Source organism: Rhineura floridana, chromosome 12 (assembly GCF_030035675.1).
Source record: "Rhineura floridana isolate rRhiFlo1 chromosome 12, rRhiFlo1.hap2, whole genome shotgun sequence".
Lineage (NCBI taxonomy): Eukaryota > Metazoa > Chordata > Lepidosauria > Squamata > Rhineuridae > Rhineura > Rhineura floridana.
In genome coordinates this window covers 20247190-20266689 of record NC_084491.1, presented here as the reverse complement: position 1 = coordinate 20266689, position 19500 = coordinate 20247190, and the positions used below count along the sequence as shown (strand labels likewise).

The window sequence follows — 19500 nt, the reverse complement described above, 5'->3', positions numbered from 1 at the left end:
GATAAAGCTATTAGTAGATATTAGCCATGATGGCTATGTTCTACCTCCACTTTTAGATGCCCTATGCCTGTGAATGCCAGTTGCTGAGACTCGCAAGAAGGAAGATTGGTGCTGCACTCAGGTCCTGATTTCATTGGTATCTGGTTAACCACAGTGAGAATAGGATGCTGGACTAGATAGACCTTTGGCCTGATCCAGGAGCAACCCTGTGAGGTAGGATGAGCCGAGAGAGCGTGGCTGGCTCAAAGCACATTATCTCCCTCAAAGAATCCTGGGAACTATAGTTCGTTAAGGGTGCTGGGAATGGGAACTCTGTGAGAGGTAAACTACGGCTGCATTCACACCATACATTTAAAAAAGTATAGGTGTCCCTGCACTTATAGTGACATCTTGCAACGTTTACTAGGCAGGCCATATATATGGGGCGGGATTGCCAGTTTCTTCCCTGGTCTTTCTTTACCCCACAGCATACACCGGGTCCTCATTTTACCGACCATGGATGGACCTCGACCCCTTTTACTGGAGATTCCACTTCTTCCTTCCGCTGGAATCGAACTCCTGTCGTGAACTCCTGTCGTCAGCTGCGTTACCATCGCTTACCACTCTGCGCCACGGAGGGTCTTTACATTTAAATCCATACATTTAAAGCACTATTATTCCACTTTAAATAGTCATGGCTTCCCCCAAACTTCCCGGGGAAGAGAGATTTGATTGTTAAACCACTCAGACCTGTAGCTCTGTGAGGAGAATAGGGGCTCTGCTAACAACTCTTAGCACCCTCACCAAACTACGCTCCTCAGGATTCTTTGGGGGAGAAGCCATGAGCCTTTGAAGTGGAATAACAGCGCTTTGATGCAGAGGGTGAATGCAGCCACCCAGCTCTTGGGATTCTTTGGGGGAAAGAATGGGCTTTAAAGGGGTGGCGTCTGCCGCTGCTAAACGACGCTGGTGCCAGCCCCCGGGCGGCTTTTCCACCACGCTGTCACCGCTCCCTCAACGAGGAACCTTTCCCCTACTGAGAGACGAGGCCTCTTTCTAGTGACAAGACCAGGCCGCGCCTAGTGAAAGGCGGGCTGTGAGAAGGGCCAACCTGCTTCGCGTGTCCCAGCCGGCCCCGCCTCGCTTAATCTAACCTCCGCCGCCGCCGCTGTTGTCAGGAGTCGTGCTGGCCGGCAAAACAGGAGGACGAGGAGGCGACGTCGCGGCCTGGGCGTTCGGGGTCAGTGTGAGGAGAACGGAGAGGGGAAGGACGGTCGGGGTGTGCGGGTGTTTGTGACAGGCAGCTTGGTGTGGTGGCTGGTCGACCGGCTGGTCAACCAAGCGGGTGTCTCTGAGGCGATTCCACGAAGAGGGGCGACGCCGTATCTCGGCAGAAGGAATGGCAGGGGTGGGCAGGAAGAGGACGCTTCTGCTGCTGCTGTGGTGGGGCATCATGGAAGAGAAAAATGAGGGAACTCTCTGGACGGGGGGCAAGCGAGACTTCTGGGATGACAGGAAGGAGAAACGGGGTGGGGAGAACGGCCGCCTCCGCCTCCCGCGGCTTCATGAACCCCTTTCAGACGTTCAGTGAACGCGTGTCGGGGAGGGGAGAGTCGCAAAGCGTTCTGCGGACCCGGCTCCCGAGAATGGGTAAAAGGGGTGTGTATGGACGGGAGGCGGGAAATGTCAGGAATTCCTGGGGGCTGACATGATAGAGAGTGACGGGGAGGGGGGGATAGTGGTGCTGGTATGTGGAGACCTGTCTTTGTGGGGAGAGGTGGGCAGACATAGCGAAGTGGGGGCAGGGAAATGATTTGTGTATGTATGTGTATTGTACCCTCCTCGCAGGTTTACATATGCCCTGCATCCACCTGGGTGTAACAGACAGGAGGTTATTGGTGCTTGTAAGTCAGTGATGGAATAAGGGGGTGACCAGGTTTTTTTTAGGGGGCTGCTCAGTAGCCAAGGTGTCAGGGGAACACTGGATAGAATTGATTGTGGTGGTTTGGGTGGCAAGGAACTGGGAAATGGCATGGTTCCTGTAAGATGCTGTTAAAGGTTGGGTACCAGGTCAGGAAAGCCTTAACTATAGATGGCACAAGGATTAATTGGAAGGTGGCCAGTGCTCAGAAGGTGATGGGGAAAGGATCGCTTTAGACTGATTGTGACCATGGGTTATTGGATAAGGGGACAGCAGTGCTTTGAACGTGGCATCAATCGTGTCAGGAATGGCTGTGCGTCGCTGTGTGCCAGCCTGCTGTTCGTTTTTTGTGACGATGGTTGTTTCTCCAGATAATTCCCAAGAGGAATTCGTCACATTTGCTCTTGTGCTGCTGAGCACAATGAGTTATGAAACCGAAGCAGTATTTGAAGCATGTGCACAAATGATTGGTTAAGCTTGTGGGTAGGAGGCTTTTTGTATTTGTTGGCTGGGTGTTGGCAGTAAAAAACCCTGCACTTCAAGAGAGCTGGGAAAATGGTCACTCCTACACAGGGACCAATGTCTCATTGCATTGCTGACTGTAAAGTAAATCCTATTGGATTAGGAATGTGGTGTGTTTGCATGTCTAATTTATCTCTCCCCTAATAATTTTGCCAGGATGACGATCATTCCCCATATTTTTACCTAGCATACTATTTGTCTTTGATGCTGAAATCATGTTGCCAAACATGCCCTCGTTATCTACATGTGTATTCAAACCATTGTCTTTATTGGAGATCTGTGGAGAATTATATTTGAAAGGCCTTTTTTGTGACTGTTTAGTGTGATCTGCCATGTGGAGACAAAATCAGCACAAAACTGAGTATGTGAAGTCACCTATAGTTTGTAACAGTAATAAGTCAAAACATCCGAGACTAGCTGATTTAATTATTATGCTGTATATCCCAAACTGAAATGTAATGTATCAACAAGCTTATAGGGTCTCTTTAAAAGAATAAAAACAGAATAAAACCTGTTCTCAGCCAAGATTACTCTGTAACGGAGTACAAACTAAGTAACTAGGATTCTGTGGCTATAAGCATCTCATTTAAATGATCATTTTGGGTGCATTTTTGTGTGAGTAAGGTGGGGATTCCTTCCTATCTGTGATTGATGCATATATATTTTGATTCATTCAGTTATTTTCATTCAGGTATCATTTATTTTGCAGTTCCCAGATATAGAGGTGTAATTCAGAGGGATGCTCAGATGCTTCTGTTAATGAAATGTATAACAATATGTTAAAAATATTAATAAAATGAATCTGCAGAAGGGGGCTAACTTAAAAGAATGTGGTATGGAATGGATGTAGCTGTGGCCCCTTCAATGTTTAGTCAAGAGTTCCACTGATTTTCTGTGTGCTGAATTTGCTGTCCATATATATGTTGGAGAGGCTTGATTAAAAAGTAAGATATTTGTGCAGTTGCTGTTGGCTCATTTGTAGCAATTTAAAGTGTTATCTAGCTTATTTTCCCAGAAACTCTGCTATTCAGGAAGGGTTTTTTTTATTCCTATTAACCTTTTCATGCATTGCTGTCAAATAAACTGTAGATATTTTGTTTCCTGTTCTGGCTCCTTCTGTTCTTCCAGGCAGTGCGATGTCAGCAGCAGAGCACCAACCAACGGAGGCTTCTTCATTGCCTAATGAAACCAGCTCTGTTGAGGCAGCAGATGTAGCAAATAAATATGATCCTGTTTGCCCGCACTGGTTTTATTGCAAGGTAGTAGATTCCAGAGAGAGATGGATTCCCTTTAGTGAACAAGATTCAGAGAAGTTAGAAAATGCTCATCTATCTGGTAAGTTGAACTGCTGAGGAGAGGGGACCATAGGCTCTTGGTTAGTAATCTTTCCCAGTATCCTTTGTTGCATTAGAGGTCTACTGCAATATGAATGTAATTAATTCTAAGGCTTCTTCCATCTCTTTAAATGGCTTGGCTGCATGGTTCACTCACAGACTAAATCGTAAGACAACAACTTAAAACAAATGAGATATGACTGTTTCCAGGCCAGAAGCCCTTTGTCCTTACCACCCTTTATAGCACAATTCTATGAATGTCACTATACTGAGAAGTAAGTTCCATAGAGTTCAATAGGACATGCTTCCTAGTAAGCGTATATAGGATTGCAGCCTTAATTGGAAGTCTATAATGCACCTAAGAATATAAGAAGAGCCCTGCTGGATCAGGCCAAAAGTCTATCTAGTCCAGCATCCTGTTTTTTATAGAGGCCAACCAGATATTTCTAGGAAGCCAACAAAGCAGGACATGAAGACAGTAGCCTCGTTTCCAGCTGGTATTCAGAGGCATACCACTTTTGAATACACAAACTCCATATAGTCATCACAACAGTCAATGATAGTCCTATCCTTCATGAATTTATCTAATTCCCTGTTAGAGCCATCTAAGGTCAAGTGTTGTGGCCATTAATGTCCTAAAATAATGATATGTTGTATAAATAAGATTTTTTTTTTGTCCATCTTGAATCTCCTGACAATTAATTTCATTGGGTGATTCTGAGTTCTTGTAGTACAGGACAGGGAAGAAAACTAGTGATTTACTAACCTAGTGGCTTATTAACTAAACAAATCTGAAGACTATAACTCACAATGTAATTCTGAATACTAAATGATCAGAGGGTGTCTGCAGGGGATTGTAAAAATAAATGACCTTCTAAAATTGTACTTCATTGAGAGTGCTGGTGGCTGGAGGTAAGTATGTGATGGTATGAGTGGAGAAACGTAACTGGAGGCCCCTAGGGAAGGACAGAAAGATATGTAGGACACACACAGTTTACCCACAGATTACTGTCTTTTTGTAAGCATTGTCTGCTGTGTTTTCATAGCTGTTTCTTCAACCACAAGGATGATGATCTTGCTTTTAAAAAATAATGTTGCAGTCTGCTGAATTCTGCATTAGATACCATACTTTGTGCAAGAAGCAAAAAATCGGCCACTCATTTTTTTAGAAACTGGTTCCAAGTTCCTCTTTTCCTTTTCACAACGTTTTGTTGATAGTGTGTGGCTGCGGTGTTCAGGTATTTCTTTAATGTCTTGAGTTTGATTCCTGCTTCATAGTAGTCCTTGTGTTCTTCAGGCAAGTACTGTGATGAGCTGGTTGTTCCAACTGAAGGGGGCAGATACGATGTACATTTAAAGAAGAGACTACGCTATGCTGTTTACTGGGAAGAAGATGAATCTGAAGTGAGGCGCTGCACTTGGTTTTACAAGGGAGACAAAGACAACAGATATATCCCATACCCTGAAAGCTTCAGTGAAGATTTGGAGGTAACATTGACTGACTAAAAGTCACCAGGCATGCTGTGACTGCCAGGAATGAAAGTATTACAGATCTTTCTGATCTCCTTGGGTATTCCCAACTTTGTAACATCACAAAATGGTAAGACGATATTTCAGGCATCCTGGTCCCAAGCTGTATAGGGCTTTGTACACCTAAACCAGAACCTTGAACTTAGTCCGGTAGCTAATGGGCAGCCAGTGCAGTTCTTTCAGCAGTGGGATGACATGTTGGCCATACTCTGCCCCAGTGATCAGTTGCGCTGGTGCAAAATGCAGGTTCCAGACCAACCTCAAGGGCAACTCCACATAGAGTGCATTATAGTATTGCAACCTGGAGGTTACCAGTGCATGGACAACAGTGGTCAGGCTACCCCGGTCCAGAAACTGCCACAGCTGTCTTACCAGCCAAAGCTGATAAAAGGCATTCCTAGCAACTGAGGTCAACTGGGCCTCTAGCGGCAAAGATGGATCCAGGAGCACCCCCAGATTATGAACCTGCTCTTTCAGAGGAAGTACGACCCCATCCAAAACAGGCAACTAACTAATTATCTGAACTCAGAAACCACCAACCCATAGCACCTCCGTCTTTGGTAGGATTCAGACTCAGTTTATTGGCCCTTATCCATCCCACCACCGAGTCCAGACACTGATCCAGGGCTTGCACGGCCTCTCCCAGTTCAGATGTCACAGAAACATAGAACTGGGTATCATCAGCGTACTGCTGACACCTCACCCCAAATCTCCTGATTACCACTCCCAAGGGCTTCATATAGATGTTAAATAGCATTGGGGACAAGATGGCACCCTGTGGCACCCCACAGCACAACTGCCAGGCCCAAAAGATAATCACCCAATGCTATTTTCTGAAAATGACCCTGGAGGTAGGATCGGAACCACTGTAAAGCAGTGCCTCCGATACCCATCTCACCAAGTCAGCTCAGAAGGATACCATGGTCAGTAGTATCAAAAGCTGCCAAGAGATCAAGTAAGAATAACAAGGTTGCATTTCCCCTGTCCTCCTGATAAAGGTCATCCATCAGGGCGATCAAGGCAGATTCAGTCCCATGACCAGGCCTGAACCCAGATTGGAATGGGTTAAGATGATCTGTTTCATCCAAGAGTACTTGCAATTGCTCCTAAAAAGGGGGTATTTGCGACCAGGCAGTAGTTGTCACAAACCAATGGGTCCAGGATGAACTTTTTCAGGAGTGGTCGGATCACCCCCTCTTTCAGGGTGACTGGAACCACTCCCTCCCACAATGACACGTTGACTACACCCTGGATCCACTCTGTCAAACCCCCTTGGCAGGCTTTAATAAGCCAAGAAGGGCAAGGGTTGAGAGGACATGTTGCTGGCCACATCGTCGCAAGCACCTTGTCCATATCATCAGGCCGCATTAACTGAAACCGTTCCCAAGAAGTTGCAGGAGACGTTGCACTGGACATCTCACTGGGGACTACAGTAGATGTGGATGGGGCATCAAGACTGCTACAGAGGCGAGCAACTTTACCCTCAAAGTGTAAACAATTTGCAGTGGGCCTCCACAGGGTCTAAAACTCCATTTCCTGGAGTTGATGTCAACAGACCCCTGACAATACAGAAAAGCTCCACTGGATGGCTACTTGAGGATGCCTTCTTTGCCACCCTCACCACCACACTGTAGGCATGGTTATGATGTTTTAATTGTGCCCAATCAGCCTCACAGCACATATTTCACCACTTGTGCTCCAACTGTTGTCCAGCCTGTTTCATTGCCCTTAGTTCAGTAGTGTACTAAGGTGCAAACTGGACTTCACAGTGCTGGAGAGGATGCTCAGCAGCAATTGTGTCAAGAACCCGATGTGCCTCATTGTTCTACAGTGTGAGAAGGGCTTCAACAGGGTCACCTGCTCTATCTACTGGGAACTCCCCCGGGGCATTCAGAAATCCAGTGGATTCCGTTAGTCTCTGGGGCAGACTATCTTAATGTATCCACCATCCCAGGGGAGGATCGGAGATGTAAGTCTTAACTTCACCAGGACATGGTCTGACCATGACAATGGGGTGACATCCACCCCCTTATCTCCAGACAACCCCTTCCTCCATCTGGAGCAAAAACCGAATCAAGGGCGTGCCCTGTCCTATGCTTTGGGCCAGTGAAAACTTCAGACAGTGTCATGGTCATCATGGGGGCCATGAAGTCTTGAGCCGGAACACTAGAGGCAGCCTCAGCATGGGCATTGAAATCACCCAGCACTATTGTTCTTGGCTCCTCCAATACCACAGCCGAGACGGCCTCCACCAGCTCAGTCAGAGAAGCTACCGGGCAGCAGAGTGGATGGTACCCCAGCAGCAACCCTAGTTTACTGTCTCCTCGGCCTGACACCAGGTGCAGGCCCTCATAGTCAGCTCCAAGACAGACTGGTTTCCTGGTGACAGCGATGGAAGTTCTGTAGACCACAGCAACCCCTCCCTTCATCTCTGCAGCCTGTGCTGGTGTTCCGCCAAGTATCCAGGTGGGCAAAGCTGGGTCAGATCAACTCCTCACAGCTCAACCACCCATGTCTTGCTAATGCACACCAAATCAGCACCCTCATCCATGATCAAATCATGGATAAGTGTGGTCTGGCATTAAACAACAGCACACACAGGCTAGTGGGCACAGCAGATGAGCAACGAGGAACCGTCCATGGGAGGAGTGGGAGCAAGGAACAAGGTGTAGATAGCCTTGCCTTTGACTTCTGTAGTAGCTCGCCACGTCCCCATGGTTATACCTGCCTCTGCCCATGATCACTGAAATTGGGGTGGCATCACCCATGTTCCTCCTTACTAAGACTCCTCCTAAACACCTGATATAGACCCACCAAGAGCGCATAAACAAAACCTACCTAAGCCAATTACTCCAGTAGGCCTCTGCGAGAATTGGGAACAGTCAGACCCACTCAATATTTTTCACACAGGGCACATCTACTCCTCCCCCCCCATCTCTCACCCAGGGAGGGCCAGCCTTCTGCTGGTTACAGACTCTCACTCTGAAGGCATCTGGCAACTTTCTCGTATCATTCAGTTCACTGCACACACTCTCACCCTGCACAGGAACTACACAATCACCTTATGCTCTCCCCACTACCAATCTCCTCTAGATTGGTTTTTAAAAAATATAGAAGCGGGTAGTGCCCCTGGAGCTTCCCAAGGGATGACCCCCCTCCAGGGCACCTGGGCTTTTATGTCCCCTGACACAACCAGGAGCTGATGCAAGAGGCTGCAAGATTGACTGCAGCCTCTTTCTGGATTCAGGGTCAGGCAGGGAGTCCCAGTACTTACAGCACTTACCAGGGATTTCAGCTGTCTCAAGAGATAGCAACCCAGAGGAGTGAGCAAGCAAGCACCCAGATGCTCAAGTACTCACTCATAGGGCAGGTTCTCTCCAGTCCCATTTAGTTTTTGGTTTCCTTTGGAGGAGCACGTACTGAACACTTAAGGTGTTCTTGCAATATTTATTTAACTTATTTACAAAATATAGAATAAGTGGAAGCAAACAGGATGCACAACTACGAGGCAGAAGATCTCCAGAAGCCTCATAAGGAGACATCCAGTGTCCACACTGGGCTATTAAAAGCGATTAACCTTGTTTTCTCAAACAAGGCTCTGATCAGGCATTGATTTAAGAAAGTTTAGGGCAAAATGATACTGATAAGTGTGTTCATAATAATTGGAGAGCAAACCCACAGTGCTATTTACTCTCCTGAAGAGGGGCTTATTGCTGATAGAAGAAAGTTGTACACATGAGCTAAATGGAAATTTAGGATGATTCATCTAGTGAAGTGTTCTTCAACCTTGGTTGCCTAGACATAGTTGGACTATAACTTCCCTCATCCTTATCCCCAGCCAGTTTAGCCAGGGATCATGGGAATTGTGGTCCAACCACATCTGTGGACTCAAGGATGAAGAACACTGAGCCTAGTGCAATATGACCTAAGTTGCTGCCTCTCCATAATCTTATCTACTTAATTGCCTTTGGAACTGATACTATGAGTGTCTAAAAGTGACTTTCATAAAATGGAGTTGAAAATGGAAAGTTTCCTCTTACATAAATGCTTGTTGAAATAAATGCTTGCTAGTATTTAAATAAAGTATGTTTCAGAAGTGGATCCATATGTGTTCAAATCCCCTCACCGCAATTAAAAAGAACAACATTATAATCCATTTCCAGGGGTTTAGGGCAACACCAAGTTTTTCCAAGAGGTTTTTAGTCTTCTACTATACCCTCTGTCGAGAACTTCTATGATAAATGAAGAATGCCTTCTTGTCTTACACCATTTATGGATCGGGGGCACAATAAGGTGTGACATCTGGTGATCAGATTTCCAATTGTTTTTAAAAAGTTTAGTAGCAGCTCCATGTGTGTTAACCCTTTCCTCTCTCCTGTATGTTCTTGATTTAAATTCTACCCTGATTGAAAGTTGATGTTTTGCTCCTAGTGGGAAAACATACATATTTGATATGGATATTTGTAAATATTCCCCTAAACGGCAAAAATAATCTTCCAGGCAATAGTGTGAAATTTGGACCAGGAAGATGCTGTGTGGAGAAAGGGTACACCCCTATACACACTACATTTCTAATCAGATTCTTCCCTCCCCCACCCCAGTTGCTAATAATTTCAGTTACAGCAAAAGACCCAATTTTCTGATGTAACTTTTTGTTTGGCCCTCAGATTTGTGTGGTAAGAACATAGACAAGCATTCTTGGTGACTGTTCCCTCTTTGCTGCCTCTCCATCTCCCAGAAACAATGAAAGGCATACAGTACATATTTTGCTCTTGCTCAATAGCCTGGATAAAGATTTTTTTTGAGAGAGGGGGAGGGTATCGGGTGGTTAGCTGGGACCTTATTGACTGGTGCTTGACACTGTAGTTTTAACAGCTGATTCTTGTCATTTAATTTTGCACACTGTGCCCTCAAAATAGTAATCCAAATAAAGCTGAGTAAATATGAATAGGACTGGACTTTAATAATGTTTTAGAAAGTGACTCTTTAAAGAGGTTTTTTCCTGTTCTCCTAAGGACACTTACATGATCTGTGTCACCTTGGATGAATGGAAAAAGAAACTGGAGTCTCCAACCAGAGAAATAATCATATTGCATAACCCAAAGGTATAAGTGAAGCTCCTTCCCTTAGATGTTTGCTGTTTATTCCTCATTATTTATCTTTTAGTAAATAGTTTTGACTCTATTTCAGGAAATGAGAAACCTCTGGAAAAAAAGTGCTTTTTAGAGGAGGAAAATTACCTGGTATGCTAGAAAGTTGGAGAAAGTGGTTTCTGTCCCCCCATGAAAGCCTACTATTGGGGACAGATTTCTGCCCCCTTCCCCCCATCCAGTGAGAGATGAGAGTGTGTACTTGATATGGGTATTTTCTTTAAGGACGTTTGTGTATTGTTGGTTGCCAGTACTTGTCTTGATTATCTGGGGCTCATGGTGTAGATGTGTGAATGAATTGTTGATTGAGGATGTGAAACTGAATTATGGGAGTGATTGCAGAGTGTGGAGGGTATGATTTGGGGGTGTGCTCGACCACAAAGTTGGTTTAGAATATTTATGTGTTGGAATTGATGTGAGCGTATTGATCAAGTAAGGGTCTGTTTGAAAGGAATTGTATAGAATGCAATGTTAGCTATAGTTAGATTGTGTTTATTGTTGTATAGGGGACTGGGAATTTAATTGGATTGGCTTGTTTAATTGTATGATTGATTGGACATATGATGGTTGGGAAGAGGGAGCTGATTTTCTTTTGCCTAGTTGTCAATCATGTTTAAAAATGTGGAATACATTTTAGTTTATCTTTATTTGTCATATGTTTAGAGGATATTTCTATTTACCTTTTATTTAAGGTATTTTAACCTGTGTTGTAATTGCTTAGAGATTTGCTTAAATATAAGTGGCATATACATTTTCCCAATAAATAAAATAATTGGACAGTATCTTTCTTTGATACAGCCTATGCTGTATCAGCATGGAAGGGAGCATGTCTAGCCTACCTCCAGCATTCCTGCATGTCCATAACATTTAAATTACAGCCTGCATCCTAAAATCCAACACATGTAGACCCATTTCCGATCAAATAATATCTGCTTGTTGTTGTTATGTGCCTTCAAGTCAATTACGACTTATGGCAACCCTATGAATCAGAGACCTCCAAGAGCATCTGTTGTGGACCGCCCTGTTCAGATCTATCTGGTAGACTGTGTAATCTATACAGGTACTTATGTACACTGGATTTTACACTTATTCAAACACAGTCTAGGTTATCTCCCCGTGTGAAAATCTGGGATGTAGGTGGAAGAGCATATGCATTGTGGAGCATATGCAATATGCTCCCTTCTGCTTATGTGCCCTGGATTGGGTAGAAGTAGTATTCAGTCTGAACCAATGTCTTTTGTTTCCTATCCTTATATTAGAATCTTGGCAACTTTTATATGCGCGTATATGCTTGTTATGGCCAAGCAAACACATGACATATTTTAAAGCATATTGCTACATAGAACTTCCTTGAAAGCACCTAGAAGGCTCATGGGTAATACAGAAGGTGCTATCTCCCATATGAACCCCCAGAGGTTTAAAATCAACTGACAAGGCTTGCTACTGACAAGATGATGTAGTCATGGCTACCAACTTGGATGGCTTTAAGAGGGGATTAGACAACTTCATGGAGGATAAGGTTTATCAGTGGCTACTAACTATGATGGTTGTGTACTGCCTCCAGTATCTAAGGCAGAATGCCTCTGAATACTAGTTGTTGGGGTGTACAAGTGCCCTTTTTGGCGGTTTCTCATAGGCATCTGTTTGGCTGCTGTAAGGATAGGATGCTGGACTGGTCTGATCCAGTATGGATCTTCTTAGGTTCTCCAGGCATTTACTTTCCAAGCATTGATATTGGCTTCCACCTAGGGCCTGTTGGTGGTTACTTGAGAGCTGTGGAATATTCTTATGTTCCTCTTTGGTCAATTTTCATAGGTCTCATTTAACTCTGCCAGGCTTTGTGGTAATAGCAAGAATCATCTGGACCTTTGTTTGTTTTTACACTTACTTGTCTTCAATCCATTTTAAATTGTTTTAAGTTTTTTTATTTTTTTAAATCTGTGAACTGCCTCAGGAATATATTTTTTTCCAAAGGTGATATTAAATGCTGGTAATAAGTATGATAAAATCTTATGCACCACAGCAAATTTTGACAAGATAAGGATTGTTGTTAGCCTTTGAAATAGCTTGTCTCTACTTTGTGGCTGGATTATCCCACATATTTTTGCTAACATGCTTACTTTTGGTGGTTCTTTCAAGTTGATGGTTCATTACCACCCAGCATCAACCGCCGATGATTGGGGTGCAAGCCCCACAGAACAAGGCCGACCAAGAACTGTGAAGAGAGGAGTGGAAAATATTTCTGCTGAAATCCCAAATGGTAATGGAATGTGCCTTTTTCTGTTTATTTTAAACTTGCCTCCTCTTCCATTTTGGATACAATTTTACACAGGGATTATTAATTAAACATGTTAAATTGATTGACTAAAATGTTAGGCAACTATTTGGTACTTCTGCCCTTGCTTAATTCCCCGCCCCAAATCTAAACATAATTCTTAAAGATGTTATATTAAAAATTGAAAGGTACATGAAAAAGTAAAAGAAATTGCCCTTCTCTGCAATAATTTTTATCTATTAATGATTAAAAAAAGAGACGCCAAGATATATCAAATATTTGATCTAGATCAAATATAGTATCTATAATTTTTCTTTGGGAAAAAAACTTCTGAAAAAATTATTAACTAGGTATTCTTTAAGGGAGCATCACAACCATTTGGAAACAGTGTCTTGACTAGGGGGCCCATCCATACCTAACTGCAAAATCTACGTTTTCCATATTTGGTTGGTGGCCTTGGGATCCATACATGTCTTGTTTGTGGTCTGATTATTGTGAAAACCTGATTATCAAGTGTCCATATGTGTGGGTTTGGGGTTTTGTTTGCTTTATCATTGGCCACTCCTCTAAGTCCACACCCCCTTTTAAGTGATTGGTCCATAACAGTCATTAGCTTTTTGCACGCTTTTTCAGAAGAGCGCAGAAACATATACCTTTTAAATATTTGCTTGCATGTGCAGGTTTGTGGATGTGCAAAGGGCATGCAAAATAAATGTCTGGGTTGTTACATATAACATAGTGCATACTAAGGATGGGAGCCGCTGGTTACTCCCGATTCCATTGAATTTGTCAAACTGAGAGGCAAATAAATCCCTTTCCATGTTCAATTGTTTCCCACTATCTCCTGCTGTTATCTTCTGCCCAGTGCACCCACCAAATCTCCTCTTCATGGCTCCTCCTTCCAAATTGCATTAGGTTCTCCACTGCTCACCATGGGAAAAAAGTAAGAGATCCTCTCTCATTCAGTTTCAAGTTAGCAAAGGGAGGACCCATATTAGTCAGTTTCAGGCCTGGAGTAAAAGAACCAATTTACAGTCAGTGTGCGCTCTCTCTCTCTCTCTCTCTCTCTCTCTCTCTCTCTCTCTCTCACACACACACACACACACACACACACACACACACACACACACACACACACACACAGAGAGAGAGAGAGAGAGAGAGAGAGAGAGAGAGAGAGAGAGAGAGAGAGAAATCTGGCTGCCTGGAGGGAGAGAAGCTGATCTTCCCTTCCTGTTGTTCCCCGATCTTTGGCTCTTTGGTATGTTTGGCTCCCCCTCCCCTCCCCATTAGGTGTTGGGCAAGAAAAGAGAGGCTTTGCCTACTGCTGGATCAGCTGCAAGATCAATGCCATAATGCTTGCTCCTTCCCTCCCCCTTCCCCCTATCAGCCAAAGGAAGCTCAGTTAAAAACCTCCTTTAAACTCCTTGTTTTCAATTAATTGTTTGTGTTATATCGCAAAATAGCCTTTAAGTGGAAATATTATTCATTAAACATTTGCTTTTATGCTTGATTGCAAAATAGTATATATATGTATTTAAAAACCAATGCAATACAGTTACAGAAGCCAGAAGGAGGAAGTACCCCAGTTCACTACCAGAAGCAGGAATGAACTGTAAGAAGGAGGAGGAGACGTGGACAGAGGGTAGGGGGAAGGAGAAGGGGCTTGGCATATGATGAAGGAACTCCCATTGACCACCTATTGCAGAAAAGTCTGCGGCATTGCTTCCGAGCCCACGGACGTTAATGCAACTGATTTTCAGTATAGGAAAGCGTATCGGGTTTTTTGGGTTATTTCTAATGTGAATTTGTTAACACGAAAATCCATACTAGCTTCCCGCATCATATGGACGATAGTGAATTTATGAGGACACAAAGCAAATACATTGCAGATTATACAGTCGTATGGACGGGCCCTAGATTATTATGTAACTTCTCTTCCTTTTAGGGGAGCCTTTGCAGATAGATCATTTGGTTTTTGTTGTTCATGGAATTGGACCAGCATGTGATATTCGGTTCCGAAGTATTGTCCAATGTGGTAAGTGTACAGAAGAAAGCATACTAGTTGGTTCTGCATCTCAGGAGATCCACGATATATATGTTTCTGTTGTACAGAAAAAATTACTGTGACTTCTTGCAACCATTTTAATCCCCTTCCTGGAAAACTGTATGATAGAAGAAGGTTTATAATGATATTCCTTGTCCTCAAACAAGAAAATGTGTTGTATATGGACCAGGGCAACTTCTTTATTATACAGCCATGAGAGTGGCTGTATAAAATTGCCAGCATGGATTTTTCACATTCTGCAATGTTAAATTGAAAATACCCCCCATGCCATTCTGATGGTTCCCATAAGCTCATTTCAGAACAAAACCTTATAAAACCTATAGTCCTGAACTCAGAAACACTAGCTTAATAACCCTCTAAATTTTCACAGCAATAACAAAACAGCCAGAGAGTGCCGAGTGTTCAAAGTGTAAAAAGAGAGAGAGAAAGGCACAATACCAAATTCTTCCAAGCTACACAGAAAGTGGATTGGACTATGAAATTGTGTTTGCCTTTTTACCAATTTGTAGGCAGTCTAATATCTCAGAGAGGAGGTCAGGTCTCCTGCTCCCCTGGTGCATTCACTATAGCTGCCCAATTTCCCTGCTTTATAAAGTTTGATAGAAATATCTGTTGGTTATAGGTACATTGTTAAACTGCAAGGTTTTTTTTGTCTATTAGTGAAAATATATGTGTGTGTGTTTATATTATTTTAGTTAATTATGTTTTGCCCTTCAAAGAGACATCCCAAGGGCAGCATTTCAGTTACAATGGAAATACAATAATATAGCAAAACTAGTAAAATGAATACAATAAAACCATAGCAGTGGAATCTAAAACAGATGCTGGATTCCATAAGTCCAGTGAGTATCCACCTGTATGCTAGAGTGTAAGACTGAAGATGAGTTTTCTTTATATGATCAGGAACTAACATTACTGTATTTGACCAGAAAGTCAGTCAGACTGACTGTATTTGAGACTGGGATCAATTGGTAAATTATTCTGAAAGGTTATGTCTTCACTTGGAGCTTGCAGAGATGCGTCCAAATGAAGCTGGTAGTCATTCCATATTACAACAGCCTTAAATTATGTGGAATTCTCTTCTCATCAAGGTAGAAATAGTAACATTGCAAGCCTTTGTGGGTCAAAACTGTCACTAGAGAATATCATTTACAAAGATTTATTGCACACAAGTCCTTACAGGCAGTGGAAATTACATTTTAGAATTTTGTTAATCAGGTGGAACAATTTGGCACACTTATGAGTCCAGATATTTTCAATAGGAAACTGGAGATGGTGTTAAAAGAGAGGACAGAGTATAGGTTTAAAAGTTCTTTGATATTCTTTCAATTTAGGATATTCTAACAGCTTTGACTTACGTTTTGTTAATCAAGATGAATGCAAAAGTTGTATAAAACACTGATTTGACAAATCATTGGCGCTTACTATCCTAGGTTGCTGCCTCACTAGCCCTTTTCTTTGGAACTGCCAGTGACTGGTCACTCACTCACACAATGTCATTGTCAGATAGACGAATTCTTTACTGCATTATTCTTTGTGTGTTTTCAGACCTGATTTGTAGCTTTTTTCTTTTTCAATAAAATTCAATTGCAATGCTAGCCTGTCTGGTGTGAACAGGCAACACACTATTGAGGCTTTTCAGGGCTATTACGTTTTTAATAATGAAATGCTTCCTCCTCTTTTATTGCTTTTAGTTTAGTGGAGCTGGGAAATTAGTGATGAATTGCCTCTTAATTAGTTTCTATTCCCCACCAGTGGGGTGGGGAAGGGAAGCTCTAATTACTATTTTTTCTTTCTTCCTTTTTTCTATTTTAAGTTTTTTTTTATTTCTGTAACATTTTTCTGCTATAAAAGACACAGAAGGGATTGTGGGCAAAGAGGGGAGGGCAAGGAAAGGAAAACAGTCCCCCCAATGGGGAACGGAAGCTGACTAGTTAAGGGACAATCCGTCATGAATCCTCCAGCTGTGTCGAACAGCAAACCAATAAAGGGGTAGAAGTTGCAAGAAGTAAATTACTAATTAAAGTTGCTGGAGACCTTTGAATGGTCATAGCCATAGGGAAGAGCATTTCTGCATCATATAGCACTATATTAAATGCTATCTGGAACCATTGTTTTAATTTCACTTGCAGCTGATTGTAAAAGAGCAATGCCTCAGCAGCTCAGGGAGGCTTACAACTATATAAACCCACAATATTAAAATCAGTTAAAATAATGTAGAATTGGAAGAATATAGTGGGTCCTAAAAACATAAATCTCAGATGTTGAAGGCCAGAGTAAAGAGGTGCATCTTCGGCATAATGCTCACCTAATATTTCTCCTTTATAAGTTGTAATTCAATATGCAATCAAGCCAGTTTTAGAAATACTAAAGAGTATATTTTTCACAAGTTAACCTTGGGTGCAAGGTTATCTGCCAATGTTTTGTTTCTTGTTTTGCAGTGCAGGGTATGTAAAGTGCTTCATGGAAGGGCTATATTTCAGAAAGTATGAAGTTTACTCTGTTAGAGAGAGTGGAAAAAAGAAAATTACTTTTTACAATTATAGGCCAACTATATGGTTCCCAAATGGTGGGTACTATGAGCTTTTAAGCCCTCAAAATCAGGAAGGAGGACTTGAGTTTCAAGTGATACCTGCCACTAGTTACATATAAGAATTGTGTTTTAAGTTAAATATGTAAACTTAATAAGCTCCTTGGGTCCATAATAGATACTAGGGCATCTGTGATCAGATCCCCCATCCCGTGTCTACTTTTCCTAAAAAAAAAAAAGCTCCCAAATGATATCAGGACTGAGGGAGGAGTTAGTCCCTTTCCCCTGTTTGTTTTCTCAGTCTGAATCCCCCTCCTCGCTGCTACTTGGCTCACTGGTAGAGGGTGTGTAATATAATATTTGTGTATCCCTGTCCCTGACCAAATGGCAGCTTTGGGGTACAGTTCAGGTTGGGGAAAACAGAGCAGGGGAAAGTGATTAAATACATACCTAGTCAGAGCACCACGTTCCTCATTTAGTTCTTTTCCAAACTCCTCCCCGCCAGCTTACTCCCAATAGCTGCTTCTGTTTTGGAAAAATGTGGGAGATCTGATTATGGATCTCCCAATATTACATCTAGTCTGGCCCTCGATATGTGGTGGTTGCTCTGTGCCTTGAGCTGATGCAGAATTAAATGTCTCTTACAGTCAATGACTTCCGCAATGTTTCCTTGAGTATGCTGCCCACGCACTTCAAGAAAGCTCAGGAGCAGCAACAGATTGGCCGACTAGAATTCCTCCCAGTGAACTGGCACAGTACTTTACATACTGGAGTGGATGTGTAAGTGAACCCAGAGTGTTCCCAGCAAGTCTGCCATTCATTATATGTTGACAGCCTAGAGTGCACCAAGGTATTCCTATTTCATAACATGTCACAGCTGTCATGGCTGGTACTGATGACAAAGCAATGGAAACAGAATGGGAAATGTGTGTTCTAGACACTTGGCATACCCTAATTCCATGCAGCATGTCTGAAAAAGATACTTTTTATGTGTCTGCTGTTGCCACTTTGCTGTAACATAGTTTTGCAAATAAGGAATTGGGAATGAGTTGTACCCTACTCCACTCACATGACTTACACGCCTAGTGTCATTGCCACAATCTCCTTGAACAGTCTTTGTCTTTTCTTACCCCACCCTTTTCCCAGCCCCACAATTCCTTCCTTTGCCCTCTGGTGGGCAAGCAACCATGAGAATAACTGCTTCACACTGTCCTGCATTTTTCCTTGTCGAGAAAGACAGTCCATAGGAGGTAGCTATAGTATACAAGTTCTCCATTTTGCATGGTGTCTACCTCCATTCTAGACACTTGTCATATCTCTGTGATGCAGAGAATAAAAACATAGCATACTGTTGTAATTCCAAACAGCAGAAATACAGCTGAGCACCATGGCCCTTGTATCTTTGCTCAGTCTTGGCAATGAGGGGTATGGAGGCTGTTTTTCTATGGATGGGTGCCTAATTGCAATCCTCCTGTAGTAAACAAATATTTGTGCCAGTCTAAAGGAATTGTCTGTGAACTTTTTCTTGAACGATCCAACAAACCCTCCTCTTTGGCAAACTTTTAGCCAAGTATTTCTCCTCCTCGCCACCCCACACTTCATTCCCCGGAAGATACAGTGCTACTGCAAAATCCTGTTTTGCCTGGAGTATGGAAGTGAAACACTACACCTTATAATTGGGATTTGCAATCTGCCTGCCTGCTTATTGCCTCCATAGGCTTCATTTCAGGCTAATGGGAAAACTGGGCAGCTTCAATATTTCCCAAAGTTCCCTCCTCTGCAGTATGTAGCTTGGCTTCCTTGCTTGCGACTTCTGGTCGTGATATGCTGTAGTTAGGACTGTGTAAGGTGATTTGTTGGGAGCAGGACAGTCTTCACTCCCCCAGGCTTCCTTTGCTCTCACACTAGATGTCACATCTTGAGAAACAGTGCTTAAAAACAGAGATGGTAAACCTCAAGCCCAAGGGCCAAATGCAGCCTTCAAGGCCTCTGTATCTGGCCCATGGGTCTTTCCTCAGGTCATACCCTCTCCCCAGGCCACACCCTTCACTGGCCCAGATTTGCACTGTCCTTGAGTGTTTTTGCCTGGCTGGAATGTTTCCTTGAACTTTGACAATGCTTCTTGCTTTCCTAGGAGAGGGGTGTATAAGGGTATGTAGAAACTAGCCTACTGTACACTCCCCCTAAAGGA

At 43.0% G+C, this 19500-nt stretch overlaps 1 protein-coding gene across 3 annotated transcripts in view; it reads left to right on the top strand.

Annotated features, from left to right (window-relative positions):
* The first annotated feature begins 688 nt into the window (after positions 1–688).
* Positions 689–19500, top strand: part of DDHD2 (DDHD domain containing 2) — a 37984-nt gene continuing 19172 nt past the window's right edge. For 2 of the 3 annotated variants that reach the window (XM_061593564.1, XM_061593563.1), the window contains exons 1-7: positions 1265–1629; positions 3551–3757; positions 5054–5244; positions 10302–10391; positions 12576–12696; positions 14660–14749; positions 17957–18089. In XM_061593564.1, the coding sequence (XP_061449548.1) occupies positions 1446–1629; positions 3551–3757; positions 5054–5244; positions 10302–10391; positions 12576–12696; positions 14660–14749; positions 17957–18089 (1016 nt within the window). In that variant the 5' untranslated portion in view covers positions 1265–1445. Of the gene's footprint in view, positions 1220–1264; positions 1630–3550; positions 3758–5053; positions 5245–10301; positions 10392–12575; positions 12697–14659; positions 14750–17956; positions 18090–19500 lie in introns of those variants that run through there. The other variant, XM_061593565.1, reaches the window with a different exon arrangement.